The sequence below is a fragment of the Podarcis raffonei genome, chromosome 10 (genome assembly GCF_027172205.1).
Source record: "Podarcis raffonei isolate rPodRaf1 chromosome 10, rPodRaf1.pri, whole genome shotgun sequence".
Lineage (NCBI taxonomy): Eukaryota > Metazoa > Chordata > Lepidosauria > Squamata > Lacertidae > Podarcis > Podarcis raffonei.
The window spans coordinates 43,012,258-43,031,146 of NC_070611.1; the positions used below are offsets into that span (position 1 = coordinate 43,012,258).

Genomic DNA, 18,889 nt, shown 5'->3' on the forward strand with positions numbered 1-18,889 from the left:
AATGTGCATTGTGCCTGCCTGGGAAGCTGTAGAAAACTATCAAGGGAGATGGAGTGGAAAGATGAAATTGCTGTTAATTTTAAGTGCTCAAGCAGAGGTTGTCAACATGGTACCTTGTTGGACTCCCATCATTCCATACCATTAGCCAAGTTCCATACCATTGGCTGGGACTGTTGGCAGTGAGGATCTCACAATATCTGCAGGGCACCACATTGGTGACTCCTATGTTAAATATACCATAAATAATAAAGAGTATCATGTTTTACAGAAGTCCTATCAAATTCTGCTGCTATCCAGGTTAATTTAAAAAGTGGTTAAAATTTAAAGGGTTATCTTCATACTCGGAGTAAACTCATTGACCCTAATTTTACCCTGCCTATCATACCAATTTATGATCCCAGGATGGATTACAATATAAAATATAACAACAGAAACACCACAATCAATAAAATATAACAGAATAGAAACAACCCCTTACCCCACTCAGTAAAGCACAAAATGAGTTGCAGACTGGCATGATTGAGTTGAGAGAGGAGGGGGAGAGGATAAGAAAGAGAATTCTCATAGTTTACATACGGATTGCCTAATGTACTTTTCTGTATGCCCTGTGCTGCTGGGTACAAGATATTAAGTGCCTTTAGACTTTCCATTTTTACTCTCAACTGTCTATTACATCAATGATCATAGAATCATAGAGTTGGAAGAGACCACAAGGGCCATCGAGTCCAACCCCCTGCCAAGCAGGAAACACCATCAGAGCACTCCTGACATATGGTTGTCAAGCCTCTGCTTAAAGACCTCCAAAGAAGGAGACTCCACCACACTCCTTGGCAGCAAATTCCACTGTCGAACAGCTCTTACTGTCAGGAAGTTCTTCCTAATGTTTAGGTGGAATCTTCTTTCCTGCAGTTTGGATCCATTGCTCCATGTCCGCTTCTCTGCAGCACCAGAAAACAACCTTTCTCCCTTCTCTATGTGACATCCTTTTATATATTTGAACATGGCTATCATATCACCCCTTAGCCTCCTCTTCTCCAGGCTAAACATGCCCAGCTCCCTTAGCCGTTCCTCATAAGGCATCGTTTCCAGGCCTTTGACCATTTTGGTTGCCCTCCTCTGGACACGTTCCAGTTTGTCAGTGTCCTTCTTGAACTGTGGTGCCCATAACTGGACACATGATACCTGTTAATGGAACCTGATAATGAGTGTTAATGTGAAATGTACATTACAAACACCTGAAAGCTAAGATTTATCATTTACTTAAGGGAAGTTGGATGGAAAATTTGCACCTGTTGCAAAGCATTTATACAGCAGGGCTGAAACATCCTCTAGAAGTTGCATTTTAAATTTATTTTTCATTCAAGCTGTGAAACCATTATTATATAAAAGCTCAGGGCAAGCAAGAATATCAGTATTCCAGTACAGCTACAATCTGTCAGGAATGTTTTCTAGGCAACCTAGTTTGTAATGAATGATCTTTGTAGAATAGCTGATATCCACACTTACCACTTGTACAGGAGCTGTTCATGATGAACTGCACATCCTGGTTTTCCAGCTAGGTACAAAGCATTTTAATGCTGAAGTTCCAGAAAGGAACTGGGGTTAAACATTTGCTCAGAGTGATAACCTCTCTATGCTGACTATCAATAATGACTTTCATATATTCAGACATAATTTAATTTAAATGCATATTTAGAAATGCTATTTAAATGCATATTTAATGTCATTTCCCTTAGAAAAATATAGCTGGAATGATTGTGTTTGGTCTTTTCCTGTTGTGATCAGAAATCTAACACAAAAGGGATGATGGTTTCTCTTATGTTGAAGATTTACAGGTCACCCTGGTGCCTACTTGAGGCTGATAAACAGATGGAGACTAGAAGAGGTAAGTGGCGTATTGAGGCATATTGTACAGTGCTGCAACTGGTACAAACTAGGGTCAAATACTGTCCTATGGCAGCTAAATGATTCACTCTGGAAAACAGGAATGTCTAGAATATATGTGATTCAATATAATATATTACATAATTTTATAATTAAAAACAGAAATGAAATGTTATATAAAATAAATAAAAACAAATAAAAATTAGTGTATCGTTGAGTGAGGAATTTAAGAGCTAATAGACAAATCGCTTCTTTTCAACTGAACCTTGTGAATATTTTGAGGGTCTTAAAAATCCCTATCTGAACAACAACAGCAATTTAAAGGATGACATCATGGTTTTTGCTAGAAGTGGGACCTACTACATTTTGTTCTCCCTTTCTAGAACCAGTTAAAATGTTCATTTGCTGGGGTGTTCCTGTCCTCTCACATGACTCTACCATATCACTTGTCACAAGGGGAGACACTCCTTTGAAAGTGCCAACACTTTTAAAGTCATGTCCCTCATCAAAACTTAACACCTCAAAAAGAAGTGGCAGTGGGCACTTAGATTGTAAAGAGGTCGTTGAGGTGCCATAAGCAGACATCAGGTTTTTTGTCTGGTTGGGTTTTTTATTTTATTTTTTGCTTGCTTTTACTTATCCACTTTTCCAAGGAAAGGGTAAATCTGGATTCAGTACTGGCGGGCGTTCTTATTCTGATGATGTTGCGTGGACCCTGGAAAACATGCATGCACTAATCCCACCAAAGAAATACCTATCTGAAAGCACCCAATCTGCATGTTATGAACCTCACACAGAGATTCAGGACTCCGGGTTGTGGGGGCCCTTGGTAGTGGGCCTCTTGTGTAGTGCACCCCCATGTTTATTTCATGGGGGCCGTGGATAGCATGCTGCAGAAGCAGGAGGACACTAGCTTATCAGAGCAGCAGAAGAGGGGGCCTAGGGGAGTGGGATCAGCAGCAGTGTATCCTTGGGGGCTTCCAAATGGAGGGAGACCACCATAAGCAACTGTAGTAGATGTTACCATTTATCTGAGGTGCTTTTTTGTAAAATTGGGGGTGACTGGAATATTCTCATGACAAGTAAGGTGATAATGACGACAGGGGTGCCAACTTGAATAAAATACTGTGGGGGCACAGGTAAGCCCCGCCCTGCATAATCGATCACATGATGCAGTGCACACACACCATTTGAATGGGAATGTCCATCAACTTCAGGAGCAGCTCAGCCCCCTCAATTATTTAATTGCCCCCATGGCCCCCAGGAGTTGGCTTCTATGAATGGTTGTGTGGAAGAAACGTATCTGTTCAGCAACTGAGTATTTGAACCAGCCATTAGATATCCACACCAGACAATATAAAGCACATGGCTTCCTCCAAAGGATCCTGAGAATTGTAGTTTACTCTTCACAGAGCCACAATTTCCAGGGCCCTTAATGGACATGGGGGCGTTATTTGGGAGAAGCCACATACTTTAAATTTATGGTGTGAATGTGATCTGTGCATATGTGTGTGAAATCCCTTTCAGCCTAACCTTCCATATGTGACATTCGGTGTCGGCCAATGGACATGGCTTGACCAAAATGGCCTCATGGGCCAAATGACAAGGCCTGCTGCGCCTAATTAGGCCTGCGGATTGGAGGTTCCCCGCGGCTGTTATAGGAATTACTTCTGAGTAACCATGTATAGGATTACATTGTCACCGAACCTTGAACTTGCAACATGATTTGTAATACAAATTTAATATGCAAGCTATTTTTACTCTTTAACGGCCCATTGTTTGCTCCCATGCCCCTCCCTCCTCCCCCTACAGTGCCACCCTAGTGGATGCCTTATAGATCTCTGTATGCAAATGGGTATTATAATGGTGCTAAAGCAGACTTGGAACAACTTCATGGAACTAGGCTACCCGTAAGTAACTGGGGGAATTTTATTTTTAAAAATCCTTGTTTTTAACTGATGGGGTGCTAAACCATGATTGGCAAGTGTCTTTTATGTGATGCACCTTGTTCATTCGTGTATTTGTCTGATAGCCATTCTACTAAGGATAATGTAGCAGGACTATTCTGTGAAAGATTTGACCTTACAAAAGGAGTATCTGAAAGAGAAGCTTGCCCATGCATTGGTGGCTAGATAGGTTTGCCTTGTTATCTATGGTTTTGCAAGCGGATTATTTATATAGTACTATAAAATTCATTCTCCCCACCCCCCTTCAAAAACAGAGATAGGAGGAAAAGTGCTCTGAGAAGAGCAGATAGAACCCATTCATCTGTGTTTTATACAATAAAATGAAATACATTGTAATTAATTTATTAAAACATACACATGTTGAAACATAATGGTATAAATAATACCCAGCATCAAAATGACAAATAATTGAATAGCTCAAAACTCCTTATATAGAAAATGGATTGAAATATTTTACATCACTAAATCAATACTGCTGATTTTAGAAGTAGTAGGACCTAGTAGTACTTCAGTTAAAATCCTGTTGAAATAGGTAAGCTGATTTATACATCTATGCTTTAGAAACCATGCTTTTGGCTTGGAGACGGACAGCCCAGTCTTAGCCCTGTATACTTAAGAAGGATGTCTCACTAATTTCAGTGGGATTTATTTCCAAGTAAGGGCAGCTGTGTATGTTGCACAGAGTAACTTATAAATCTTTTATGGCTTCCTGTATAATGTCCTGAGTTGTACCTATTGCATCAGCACTTGGTTCACTTGTTAGCAGACAACATGTACTGTAGTTATTAGCTTCCCCACTTATCTCTGCTTCCTAGCATACTGAACATTCAGTCCTCACAAATACACCCTTTTTAAAGGAACTCCACACATCTGAACATGCTTCCTCTTCTGATTAGTTCAGACAATTAGCTCTGTCCTTTGCAATGGGAGTTACACAAACCAATCAATCAGACTAAAACGTGTATGTATTCTCTTTCTTCCTTTTATATTATCTGGAGGTAACAACATTGGTTTGTGTTCAACAAAGGCTATTAATCTAAACAATCAGCTGTGCATCACAAAAACATGTCTATGTCATGAATTGCTTAGTGTGTTAATTTGTAACATTTCCTAAGAGTTCTAACTAACTTTGCTGTTCAATCACTTTTAATAATAATAATAATAATAATAATAATAATAATAATAATAATAATTTTTTATTTATATCCTGCCCTCCCAGCCGAAGCCGGGCTCAGGGCGGCTAACAACAATAAAATAATACAACATTCTAAAATCATTTAATTATAAGATTAATTCAAATCAAATTGATGGCAACCATTGGGCTAGAGTTTTGTGAAGATTGCCAAAGGAGGGAGTCAGGCTGTGCCCTGGCCAAAGGCTTGGTGGAACAGCTCTGTCTTGCAGGCCCTGCGGAAAGATGTCAAGTCCTGCAGGGCCCTAGTCTCTTGTGACAGAGCATTCCACCAGATCAGAGCCACAGCCAAAAAAGCCCTGGCTCTGGTTGAGGCCAGCCTAACCTCTCTGTGGCCTGGGATCTCCAAGATGTTTTTGTTTGAAGATCGTAAGTTCCTCCGTGGGAAATACCAGGAGAGGCGGTCCCGTAGGTACGAGGGTCCTAGGCCGTATAGGGCTTTAAAGGTTAAAACCAGAGACAAAGGTCAAAATTGCATTTGGACTGGTCTGACTCGAACCCCACTTATTTTTTTTAATGGCTATTGTGGAACCTGAAGGTTGTCACATAACAGACTTTGTGCCTGATATTTATGAGTTACTCATGGCACCTGAATGCCTGCAGACCTTCCAGCATTTTTCATCCTCTCCTTATATAACCTTATTGATCTAAATAGTGTGCAGATACCCCAAACAGCAGGATATCTGGTATATGGACTAACAGGAGTAGAGTGGACCCACTAACTGTCCTGTTCTGCAAACACAAGAATGGCATGGTGGAGGAGAGGCAGATGACAATGTTGAAATCAGTTGGTTAGAAAAAATGGCATTTCCCTCCTACATATGCAGGTTAATTCAGAACTGGTGGACCAGAAGAAGATTGCGACAGGAGCACGGTTCACTGCGAAAAGCAAGCTTCCCACAGTGGGAGAAAGACTACAACCTTCAGCCTATGAATGCATATGGACTCTTCGATGAATATCTAGAAATGAGTATGAAGAACTCTATGTGTAAATTGCTTCATCACGGTCATTTATACAGTGGTACCTCGGTTTATGAACTTAATCTGTTCCGTTTCCCTAATGAGGCCTCCTGCCGCCGGTGCCCTTCTACTATTCAGATTCCGTTCTTAGACCGAGGTAAAGTTCGCAAACTGGGACACTACTTCCAGTTTTGCGGAGTTCTTATACAGAATAGTTCATAAACAGGACTGTTCTTAAACCGAAGTACCACTGTATATCATGCTTCATTCCACTACTTCCAAACAACAATAATGTATTATTTTAGTATAACAATCTGGAGCATTACTGCATTTAGTCTATAAAATTATTATTGCCTTAGACTAGAACAAATATAGCTTAGGAAAGCCTTCCCCAACCAGGTGCCCTCTATATGTTGTGGACTACAGCTCCCATCATACCTGACCATTGTCCATGCTGACTGGGACTGGTGGGAGTTGGTAGTCCAAAATATATGGAGAGCATTGAGTTGCAGTCTATTACTTTAGGACAATCATCCAATTCTGGGAATGGATTGTTCACTTCCATATGGAGTCAACAATACGGCACAAGGTGCTGCAGTGGAGTAAAACAATTCTTGTTTTAATTATCTCCCACACTCAAGGCCTTGCAATGTGTTTTGGATCTAGCTTGAAATTTTGAGTCGTAAGTTGGAGTGCAGCTGGCAGGGGTATTTAAACACTTAAATCAACTACTTGAAACAGTAGGCACAACACCAGAGTCACTAACCTGTGGCCTTCCAGACTTCGTTGGACTACAAGTCCCATTGTCGTTGACCATTGGTCATGCTGGCTGGGGCTGTTTAGGAGTTAGAATCTAACAACATTTGGAGGGCTTCTGGTTAGCCATCGCCTATGCTTCTCCTTACTCAATGAAGTCATGGGTTAAAAAACAAGTAAATTTACCATACAGAAAGCATAGTGGGAACCCAGGTCTTCTATTTGCCTCTCATGTTCATTAAAGCTCAAGAACAAATATGCCGAAAATTTTGATAACAAGGGACAAGTTAAGATGGATCAATGGTGCAGATATATCCAAAGTCAGCACTCTAATTTTGGGTTGTTTTCCAGCATATGGCTGACTGTGTCCCTCATTCTCACCCTTTCACAGTTCTTCAGTTTGGATTCACAACCATCTTTGTGGCAGCTTTTCCACTTGCTCCACTTCTGGCCTTACTTAACAATATTATTGAAATCCGGCTTGATGCATACAAATTTGTTACACAGTGGAGGCGGCCATTAGCTTCTAGAGCCAAAGATATAGGTAAGCTGTTTACCATTATGAATTTCAAGTGTCTGCTCAATGCCACAATCTGCTCATACATTCAGTTGTTCTATAGGTTGGACTGCTGTAATGCTCCCTCTGTGGGGCTGCCCCTAAGGTTGCCCCAGAATCTGCATCTAGTGCAAAATGTTGAGACTTGAATGCTCTTTAGGGTAGACTATCACCATCATGTTACACCACTGCTTAAAGCTTTTTTTTGGGGGGGGGGGAGATTGCCCACAGTTGCTGAGGTTTTTTCAGGGGGGGATTGTCCAGACTTGTTTAACTTGGGGGGGGTGCGGAATTGCCAAAAATAGCTCACCCACAGGACCAAAACAGCCAATCACGTGCACAGTGATGAACCAACCAATTGTTAGCAAGCGGCAATCACCCACCCTAATACTACAGCAGCAAATAGCCAGTGGACCTTGCCAAACCCACCAATCACCAACAAAAACATAGCTGACAATCTCCTGCTCGCGGCAGCCACCAATCGCCTGTCCCACCTCTCCAATATCCATGTATAAGATACCCACCAATTTTAAGCATAATTTTAAAATAAAAGAACCTCATCTTATGCACGGAAAAATACAGTAGCTACCATGCTAAGTTCACGATACTGGTGTTACAAAGTCCTATACAGAATGGCCATTTTGTGTTTTGCCACACATCATTTAGCTATGGTATGGGCTGCCCATTACACTCTCTCAAAATTCAAAATGTTCCCTATGGTCCAAAAAGGCTGGCGACCCCTGGTGTTGATAATACTGAGTTAGATGGATCAGTGATCTGATTTGGTATAAATCAGCTTCTTATGTGCCTATTAAGTAGTAAATGTTTTTATTTATTTTATTTCTTTGGAGAGTTTTATGATTAAGTGGCCTATAAACCTCGTTAAAGTTTTTTTTAAAAAGCTTTCAGTGGGTTTTTAAAATAATATAGCAAGTGTTAAGTTGTGGGCGAACATAGCAGACGACACAGCGATTTCTCCAGAGCAGCTCTTTACTTGTAAGCTGGACAGAACTGAACAGCAAACAGCTCAGCCGGCCTGCTTTTATAGGCAGCCGGCTGTCAACATTGTAGCAACAACAATCCAGGGTTTCCCGCCTAAAATAACTGACGTGGACCTGAGTGAAAACTATCTACAGTATCCCCCTGCTGGCCCAGGGTGAGAACTTCAGTACATAACAGCAAGATTGCCAGCTTAATGTCAATAGGCAGACAGTTTCAAAGCATAGCTGCCGCCGCACTAAAAGACAGATGCTTTGCAAATGTAGAACCAACATTATATGGCATTTGTACTAATAAGTTGCAACTGTATTTGCATTTGAAATGCTACTTCTGCTGCTGTTCCTGGAACTAACACAGCATTTTCTTTATTACACAGGAATCTGGTATGGAATTTTGGAAGGCATAGGAATTCTTTCAGTTATCACAAATGCATTTGTTATTGCTGTAACTTCGGATTTTATCCCTCGGCTTGTTTACGCTTACAAATATGGACCATGCGCAGGTCAAGGGGAAGCTGGACAAAAGTAAGTTTTAATTATAGAAACATGAAGTAAGGTCATCCCAGGCCCAATCTACACGAGCATTTTTTGTGTGATGCTGTTGCTTCTTGCTTGCTCAGGAGGCACACAGTACATGCCCCCAACCTGTAATAATAGCACCACTTCAGCTTCTTGATTCCATGACTTCTCAGGCTATTTTTTAAAATGATTTTTGTAACCACCTTTCTACTTATTGCATTACTCTTTTGCTGGGGATTTCCAGTCAAACCCACAGTGTGCTGCTTTTGTTATAAGTGGGAGAGACTTTGATCCTACAGAACTTGCTTGGTATCCTTCTCCATCATCTTCTCTCTCTATCCCATCAGCTGAAAGGAAGTTTTATCCTCCAACAACTGGATGGCTTTGTTTTTTAATGCTGCTGTTTAGTAGGCACCTGTGCTTAACTTAAACGGCCTTTCCCATGCAACTTTTATTATTCATGGGGAGGGAAAATGCAGTTATGATGTACCCACAGCCACATCCTTATCTGAGGGGTGTGTGTTTGCAGTTTCTTATTCACCCTTGTGCAAAGTAATTCAGAGGATGATCTCTCTATTAACTTGGATTAACACATGCATGTACCCGAGTTGTTGTTTTTAAGAGTGAACTTTCAAGCACTGCACAGTTACAACTAACTGCAGTGATGGTTGCCATAGAGTTTTGTGATAAAGACCCTCCCAGGTATGTATTGCCCTTTGCGATGGCATGTAGCACAGAATGCATTATAAACAAATGAGATTCAGCAGTGTGTTCCATATAGCATGCCTCTTGAGTGGCAATTGCATTGGTGAAAAATGCAGTACCGCGATGCCTCAAAAACATAAGGGATGTCAGTATGGATTGTGCCCAGATCTCCATAATTTAGTGCCTTCCACAAGCATCTCTTGAAAGTTCATCCAGCCATTTGTACTCCTGTTTGGCTTCAAAGAACATAAGGAACGAGATAAAAAAAATGTCTTTTTGCCTAATTCGGCAATAAATAGGGAAAAACTACAGCAATACAAAGTTTTGTACCAATGCTATTATAAGTTCTGCAATGACCGCTCCCCTCTTAAAACGGGGGGCGCCCTTTGCGTGGACGCGTGCAGCCCCTAGATCTGGAGCAGCTCCAACAGCATAGGCTTGGCTTTGCCTTCCCTCAGGTGGGATACCTGGAGGTCTCCGCCTACCTCAGTCAGTTGTCCAATCCCACCTGGGGGAAGCGTTGCCAAGGAGACCAGGCCAGGTAGGGGAGGGATTACCTGCCCACACAATAGAGGGAGGATCTTACCTGGGAATTCTCACTTGGCTCCAGAGCTTCTCCCACCCTACCCACCCTCAGTTAATGTCTTATTTTGCAGGTTAATTTTTCCTCACAGGTCTTGCAGGTTAACTTTTCTTCACAGGTATGCGGGCACTGCTACGTTAAGGTCGCTGTTAAAGGGCCGGAAAGGAATTTCCCTGCATTGGCAGGTTTCGCCTTTCCCGTAGCAAAACGTCACAACTTTGGCGGTATCAGGCCTTGGGCGGAATCCTTTTGTCCATCTTCCTCTTTGCGGCGGCAATACCAGGGTTCCCCGTTAAAGGGGTTTCTGAAGGGAGGCTTTGACCGTGCGCCGAAAGGTCGTCATTGCTCTCCCCTGCGGCGGCGGCATAACGGGGGCGGCTATCTCTGCTTGAACATATGTTCTCCAGAGCCAGCCCATCCCCCCCCACACACACTGGATAACCCTGATGCTCCCTAGGTCCCCGGCTGGGGACTGGGGAGGGAGAACGCCCAATGCCTGAGCCAAGGTCTACCCACATTTGAAATTTAATAAAGTTGTGGCCAATTTAATCCCATAGCACATTGTCTTGAGTCATTATTCCACATGACGGGGGGACCGCGCGGGATCTGGGGACTCCACCTGTCCACGCAAAGTAAAGATTTGTTGTTTGATATTTTGTGGGAAACAATAAATATAACAATAATATATTACTCCCAGAAGCTCTCTTTGAGGAATGGAAAGAGAGTCTCCTGCCATTTCCTGTAGTTTTTCCAGAACATATGTTTAGGATCTACTACTGCAATTTTTAGCCATACCGTGATAATTTTAATTCAGACAGAGGTGACTGAAGCTTCCATAGTGTGGTGTATAATAAGACAGAAAGACATAGTACTGATGCTGTTGCTATTTTTCCATTTCAAAAGTTTACCCTTCGTTTCATTGGCGTTATGTGCTGGGAACTGTGTTCCTGCTGGATGCCTTAACACCTTAACCTAGTGAGCTAAGCCATGTTTCACAAAGGGTAACTTCCATTAAACATTCAGATGTATTACATTTTCATTTTTTAGTGCACAGGAATGAATTTGTTGATGTTATATTTTTGCTCTATTTTGGGCATCATTGTAGTTTTGTCATAGTGGCAGAAAATGAACAGTTAAAGTTACAACTTGTGATTGACAGCGCTACTAACTCATTAGCTTGTCAAGGATTTGGCACTTTGGTACATGTTGGAGAGGAAACAAATGCTCTGTTTCCATAATGAGTTGGGTCTGATTTCTAAGTTGTCAGGCTTCCTAAAGTTGTGTATCACTGCAGGGCATTCGAAGGTTTGCTTTTTCCTGTCTCCTTTCTTTTGCCAGCACAACACAATGGAGAGAGAGAAATTTAGAAATGTACTGTGTAAGGGTTTTCAGCCTGTTCTGTTCATGCCAGCTTGCCTTTAAAGTGGGAATATGCAGGTCTTCTCAGAGCTGACTCAGGACCAAGATAGGACAAAGTATAATTTACTGTGGCATTATTTTGCCGAAAGAAATATAAAATATAAATATTTCAGTACTTCAGTAGAGTTTTTATTCCCCAAAGTCGGCGGCTGCGCTTTGCTTGCAAAACAGTTATAAGTGTTAGTAATACTGATCCATAAGTGATCATCAGTCACACTTGGCTGGAATGTTGATTTTATTAACTCTTATTTCTAAGGTGTTTGGCTCACAGACGGAAGTGTTCCTTGCCCCCGCTCCCATCAACATGCCATGTTTTGAAACAAGCCTGAAGTTAAAAGACTGAATGTACTAAATGGAAAAATTCTTGTTTCCCAGGTGTATGGTTGGCTACGTTAATGCAAGTTTATCAGTTTTTCTAGTGTACGATTTTGAACATCGTTCAGAACCATCATCAAATGGAAGTGAGTTCTCCGGCACGCCGTTAAAATATTGCAGGTAAATAAATATATGCAAAACTACTGCCATGTGAATAATAATCTCTATTCTGTTGGTATTATTAGTATCAGTATAGCTAGTGAATCGTAAGAGCTCCTGCCCTCCACTCCACTTTCCTTCCAGGTAAGCAGCAGGAACCCACCGACTGGGGGGGGGGGTCAGGCAAGTGCTACCACCCCACTGCACCGTTCACAGCTGCCCAGGAGCTTGAGCTATGAATCAGGAAGTCTGCAGTTAAATTCTTCTTCCATGAATTCCTGAGATGGCTATAGACCTGTCCCACCACTGTATTCTCCATTTTCTGGCTTTAAATTTTGAAGGCAGGGAAGATAATTGTAACCCCTATAATTTCTCAGCCTGCGAAAATACAGCTCAGAACTAACAGCAACTGTCTCTTCCGACATTAAACCCAGAAAACAATGGAGAAGGTGAGGAAACAGAATCTGGGTGGTGGGGGAGGAAGGAAGGAAGGAAGGAAGGAAGGAATTGAAAGAGCAGAAAGTGGCCATTTATCCTGCTCAGTTATTATATGCAAAATTGAAAGATTCTAGGAGATTTTTTTATCCTATTGCTATTTGTTGCTGCTTTTTTGCACTTCAATAGTTGTCTAGACAAAGATATTGGAAAACGGGGTTGTTTTGTGTTCATGTAGATTAAACATAGTTTATTTTGCACTGTTGCTAAGTTACCCTACTCAGGTATGTAGGAGGAGGACATGGTTTCAACAGACACTGCAACCAGACAAATCTATGGTGATAGACAGCAGTACTCAGAACAGGATCCTGGGTCCAGAAGCAGTTCTGCTTCCAGATCCCCACTGTCGATCTGCTTCTTTTCTCTCCCTCAATTGGTGGTATAGAACCAGAGCACTGTGTGCTCAGGAGGGCAGAAGTGGAGTGAAAAAGACAACTGTAGCTCTGGAGGAGCCTCATGCATAGGTTGAACTCCTTCAGATGTGCAGGGTTGGCACTTCTTTGCCTGTCTATTGAAGTCTTATTTCTTATGTAAGAAAATAAGAAGAGCCTGGCTGGATGAAGCCAAAGGCCCACCTAGTCCACCATTTTGTTTTCACGTTGCCTGCTCAGATGCCAATGCCAACAGATGCTCTTGCATTTATGGCCTGGCATTCATTGCCCTGAGATGGACAAGGCTAAATTCCTGTTTTGTTTTGTTCTTAGGTACAGAGACTATCGTGACCCCCCTCATGCTCCAGTGCCCTACGGCTATACGCTACAGTTTTGGCATGTCTTAGCTGCACGATTGGCTTTTATTATTGTATTCGAGGTAAGTTTTAGGACTAAAACAAATTTTGCAGACTTCCAATCTTTATGTTGGGTTTTGAAACCAATTATCATCCTATATATGAGGAAAAAAGAATGATCTCCTAGTTGATTCTGTGCAACAGATCTCAGCACAGCATAGGATTTATTGCATGTAGCATGTTGGTCAGTTTCAGGGTCAAATCCCAGTTTTTGAATTTGTGAGGTAACCTAAATGTTTCATTTTTTAAAACACCCCTTTCTTACTGTCAGAAAAGGGAAGGAAAACCAAATAGTGATTACCCTCTTTTTCTTAGCATTCTGGATATTCAGTTTAGAATTAGTATTATGTGCCAAGGCAGAAACTTGTTAAAATGTTTGTAGTCAGTGTATTGTATAACTCTTGGTAAAAGAATAATTAGTAATTACTGTCATTTTGCATTTAATCAAATATTGTACTTCCATTTCCCCATATTGTTAGTATGCTGTTTATGACTAGTTTTGTCAAATAAGCTGTTGCAACATAATTATTGTGAATGAAATGAAAACTCCAGCAATCCAAAATGTGGGAGCATGACTGCATAATTAAAAATTAAAGACTGTTTAAACCAGCAAAGTCCACCGTGCTGTGAATATTTTCAGATAAATTCAGTTATAAATAAAAAGAGGCAATCCTAGTTTAAAGAGAATTAACATAATTTGAAAAACTACTGATAAACCATAAGGACCATTAACTGTCAGAGATTTGGAAATTGCTTCTTAAATACGATACTTAATCAGAACAAGTAAAAGAATTCATGATTAAGTGGGGGCGAGACATAAGACTATCTGTGGGGAGACACACAAGTTTGCTTTGAACATAAATATATGAGAAAACTGCTATGAAACAGACGGTATGTAACAGCAAAGGTTATCCAAATAGATGCTTGAAATGCTGTTGGTGGGAGGGGAATTGGGAATTACGGTTGCATTTGGTGAGAATGTCTTTTTGAAGAGATACTATAAAAACAACCTTAAATAGTAAAAATTGTGGGATATTTTTTGTTTATTCTACTTATGTCATAAAATTATACTGCTTGATTGTAGGAAAAAACCTCGAAGTGGATATGAGACACCATTAGCCCCAGAGTTTTTCTTATTAAATTATTTAGGCAGTTTACTGAAATCTTCCAGCTTGCCTCCTTTAAGAGGCAGTTCTGCTATGCCTCAGGCACAGTGGTCACCAGGTTAATTTTTCTAGAAAAAAAGGTGCTGGAACTCACCACGAACGCCTCCCTTGTTCTCTTATAATGGCAGTGGTGCCCACCTGAGAGGTGCTGGAACTGAGTTCCTGCTGAAAAAAGCCCTGGTTGGTGACCAAAGTGTAGCCCTGTATTTGAATAGGGTCAGCAGCTCTGCCACCGTGGCCCAAGAGGCAACCAGGGTCCTTACAGCCTGTTTGCTCATCCCCAGTTTTTTTTTCCTCCATTGCCAAAGGTATGGCTTACCACGACATCTGAACCTGAGCTCATGGTTAAACTCCTCGCAGAGTGGTCCCAATGAAGAGCCCCCAGTTTGGGAGCCAATAATTCCTTCGGCAGTGTCCCAGAGCTCTTCCACCTGCTTCCCAAAGTCAGGTGCCTCCATTACTCAGCTTTGGGAAGGCAGTGAGAGGGCTCTGGCAGTGTCCCAGATCCCTCATGCCTCCTTCCCAAAGCCCAGCACTTCACTTTACCTTACCCTGCTTTGGGAAGGTGGCACGAGGGCTGTGGGACATTGTCAGAGCCCTCCCACTCCCTTACCAAAGCCTATTAAGTGAGGAATACTTGCTGGGAGCACAGGTGGGGGAAAATATAAACTGAGAGCAAAGAACTGTGGCTCCCCATTCATTTATTTACCCCAGCCCATGGAAGGTTGTGATCACAAGTTGCAGGCTTACTGTACTGTATGAAAGAGAAACCGTACAGGTTGTGTTTTTTATCGGTATTAATCATTCTTATGCTCAACAGAATTGTTGGGAGTGAAAATGGAAATATGGGGGGGGGGAGTATGGGGTGTGTTATAGCTCAGCGAAAAAGCCTATGCTTTCCTAGCAAACGGGCCAGTCCCAATTGTTTCCAGGTAATGTTGACAATACTGAGCTCAGACGGGCTGGTGGTCAGACTTGGCAGTTTCCTGTGTTCCTAAGAGATGGAACAAAATGTGAATGCATAAATAGAGGTGCAATTGCAAAGACTGCATTTGTACAGATTTTTCTTAGCTGAGTATATTTATTTAAAAGTATTCCACAACTTGTTGAACTTTTATGCTTAATTTACATGTTTGTTTTCTACAGCACCTGGTGTTTTGTATAAAACACTTGATTTCCTATTTAATCCCAGATCTTCCTAAAGATCTGAGGGATCGTATGAGAAGGGAAAAGTACCTGATCCAGGAAATGATGTATGAAGCAGAACTGGAGCGTCTACAGAAGGAACGGAAGGAAAGGAAGAAAAATGGGAAATCTTATCACAACGAGTGGCCGTAACTAAGCTGGGTGAGCATTTCTAAATGATACATCAGTTCAACAGTGTGAAACAAATTGCCCTGATAATTTGAGAAACTCTCTAATACAATCAAGAGTTTAGATAACTGTTTTGTGGGCAAAGGGGCTTGAACATAACAAGTCTGAAAATATAGCTAGCCTATCCTATTACTTGGGGTGGATAACCTCTGGCTCGCAGTGTGTTACCAGTCAGTCACTGAGTTTAAAAATTGTGTTGCCTATTTTTTACCATTCTATTAACAATGCTCAACATAACCATACCAAGCCTAATAGTTTAACTATAGGAGGCAAGGTGAGAAATAAGAGAGTTAAAGCCTACCATTATAGCTCAGGTAACCAACAATACAAATTGTGTTGCATTATGTTATGCAAGGTCCATCCTGTGGTACTTCTAGCATCAGTTTACTCCCTTTGTATGGTTTCCTGGTGATTAAAAACTCTCAGCGTGGTATGTAGGTTTTGTTCAATAAAACACAGGAATAGATTGTAAGGTAAGTTTTCTGAAAACATCTTTGCATTGGCTTAATAAAATGCAATTTATTTTTGTTTGTTCTTTTTATTATTATGTACTTTTGTGTTCTGAACCACCCTGCGACCTAGGGATGAAGAAGGGTGGTATATAAATTGAAGAAAATAAAATAATTTGTTCTATTGGCCCAACAAAAATTACCTTTTACTGTATTATTGTGTGTTTTTGAGCTTACATAAATCTCAGTCTGAAGGATCGGCATAATGTGTTGCTGCCACTGTTCACAGTGAGACATATTGTTTGATAATGAGTCCTCTTTCTATGCAACAAGTTTCCCCTTTTGTCCTTCATCAGATTAAAATACATGCAATCCAATTACAGTCCCCTAAAGACAAAAATTGTGGCCTTGAATCCAGTTAGAGATTCACATTTGCTTAATCTCACAACTTGTGTGTACATAATGCAATATCCTTTCTATTTGGTTGAATACATGAATTGTGTCTCCTCTTTTCCTGACCGGATACTATTTTTTGTTGTCGCTGCTGCTGCTGCTGCTTACATTTGCAGGTAGAATACCTATATTCCATTTGCTTACTACAGTTCCACGAGAACACTACCTTCAAGAGAATGAACAAAAGATGCAACCTCAATGCATGCCATAATCTGACATAGCAAACAGGACAGAACATGTCAAGGAGTTTTACTGTGAAATCATCTTGCAGTCTGCATATGATTGCTACTCATATGCCATTCTAAACAAGCATGCAACTCCAGTTTTTAAAATCAAGAAACTTATATACCGTGGACTATTTTTCAGCCTGTTTGCTACTCTTTTGCATTATGTTCCTTGTCACTTTTTCAACACTTCCAATAGTAAATAGACATTAAAAAATCTGGGTACTTTAGCAATGGCTATTATAACATCTCCTATTAAAGTACCATGTATATCAGACACACTGATTACATATCTGGTAGCTCTTTGTTTTCATTTTTTTTGAGGGAAGATATTATATATCATACATATGTATAATATATATAAAGTATATAGAGATTGTTTATTGTAAATAGCAAAACAAAAAACAAAAAAAGCCCTATGGTTAAGAATGTCAAATTTTCACACTTAAAATATACCATCAACATAAAGCCATGTTTAATGCTTCAATAATGTGATAAGCTTTAAAAATAAATTATGGATAAAATTCTTGCTTTTTGTGTCTTCAAAAATTATTTTAAAAATCTAAGTTACTGGATATTTAATATGACATGTGTCTTTTCAAATTTGATCATGTGATGGATCAGGTCACCTTTGAGACTGTTTGCTCCCATATAGGCCTGCTTGAGAATTAAGATCGTCGAAGACCTTCCTCTTGGTGCAGTTTCAAGATATTTGGTGAGTGAGCACGAGTTACAGGATCCTTGCAGTGCTGCCACGATTCTGGAATACTCTCTCCGTCAAAATCTTCCTGGTTTTTCTCTTGCAGAGAAAATCACAGAGGGAGGTGTGTTCCAGACTACAGGGGCAACCATGTAAAATGCAACCTTGCAGGTCACGTGACCCTATAGCAATCTGTAAGATATAGTGCCACCAATAGGGTTTCCCCTGAGGATCTAAGTCAGGCATAGGCAAACTCGGCCCTCCAGATGTTTTGGGACTAAAACTCCCATCATCCCTAGCCAACAGGACCCGTGGTCAGGGATGATAGGAGTTGTAGTCCCAAAACGTCTGGAGGGCCAAGTTTGCCTATGCCTGATCTTAGTGGTTTCAACCGTCATTTATATGGAGAACTATATTTCAAGGAAACAAGCTGTGGTCACCCTGAAGTGGAGGAGTAGGAAGCTTGTTAGTAACAGTGTAGAGTCATTATTGAGCAATACTTGGCCTCTGCTCCTAAGAACCCACGGCTGCCCAGACTCAGGATTGTTCAAGAGCTGACTAGTGAGGGAGAGCTGTGGAGATGGAGTGGCTGACTTCTGCTAGCTACAAAGGCCTGGGAGACACTCTGCTCTGGTACTGCCTGAATTGCTTCAGCTTTGAAAGCAAAGCAGAGAGCCTAGAAGCATCAGAAAAGATGTCAAAATAGATTACGCCAACAAAGGTGATGTTGAATCATGTGTACAATGCATAGCTTAGGCAATGCAATCCATCCAGATTATAATTGGATGCGCCTCTGGAGATGAATCCACTAATCAAGTTTTAATTTGATTAAAGCAGTCAAAATAGTTGCATAATGTCAACTGGTCTCATACATTTACCTGCTGCATGTTTGGGAGTACTGGCAGGGCTATACTAGGCTGTAAGAAAAAGCAAGGCTGCCAAGGAAGGATACTTCCTTGATATAATCCATTCTGGAATTTGCTTTGACGTTGATCCAGAAAGGTACAGAAACTGGGCTTCGAGTCCACCAGTTTGTTTCGTTTCCTCCTATTACAGTGCTCGGTTCTACTTCCTACTGAAATCATTCTTGCCGATATTCAACACAGAGGTTACCCGAGCCTCCAGTCACAGAGATGGCTTTAGGAGCACCCCAAGCTATGTACCTGTTTCTTTAAAGAGTCTGTGATTGTCTCCAAAATTGGTACACTCCCTGGTTCCCAGTCCTGGA

General features: G+C 41.1%; 1 protein-coding gene across 7 annotated transcripts in view; it reads left to right on the top strand.

The window, feature by feature from the left end:
* ANO4 (anoctamin 4) overlaps positions 1 to 17,451 on the top strand; it is a 128,545-nt gene extending 111,094 nt beyond the window's left edge. For all 7 annotated transcript variants that reach the window (XM_053405842.1, XM_053405843.1, XM_053405844.1 and 4 more), the window contains 9 exons: positions 1,828 to 1,885; positions 3,697 to 3,794; positions 5,871 to 6,013; positions 7,151 to 7,303; positions 8,691 to 8,838; positions 11,915 to 12,034; positions 13,213 to 13,318; positions 15,608 to 15,808; positions 16,854 to 17,451. In XM_053405842.1, coding sequence (XP_053261817.1) covers positions 1,828 to 1,885; positions 3,697 to 3,794; positions 5,871 to 6,013; positions 7,151 to 7,303; positions 8,691 to 8,838; positions 11,915 to 12,034; positions 13,213 to 13,318; positions 15,608 to 15,799 — 1,018 coding nt within the window. In that variant the 3' untranslated portion in view covers positions 15,800 to 15,808; positions 16,854 to 17,451. The remainder of the gene's footprint in view (positions 1 to 1,827; positions 1,886 to 3,696; positions 3,795 to 5,870; positions 6,014 to 7,150; positions 7,304 to 8,690; positions 8,839 to 11,914; positions 12,035 to 13,212; positions 13,319 to 15,607; positions 15,809 to 16,853) is intronic.
* The last annotated feature ends 1,438 nt before the right edge of the window (positions 17,452 to 18,889 follow it).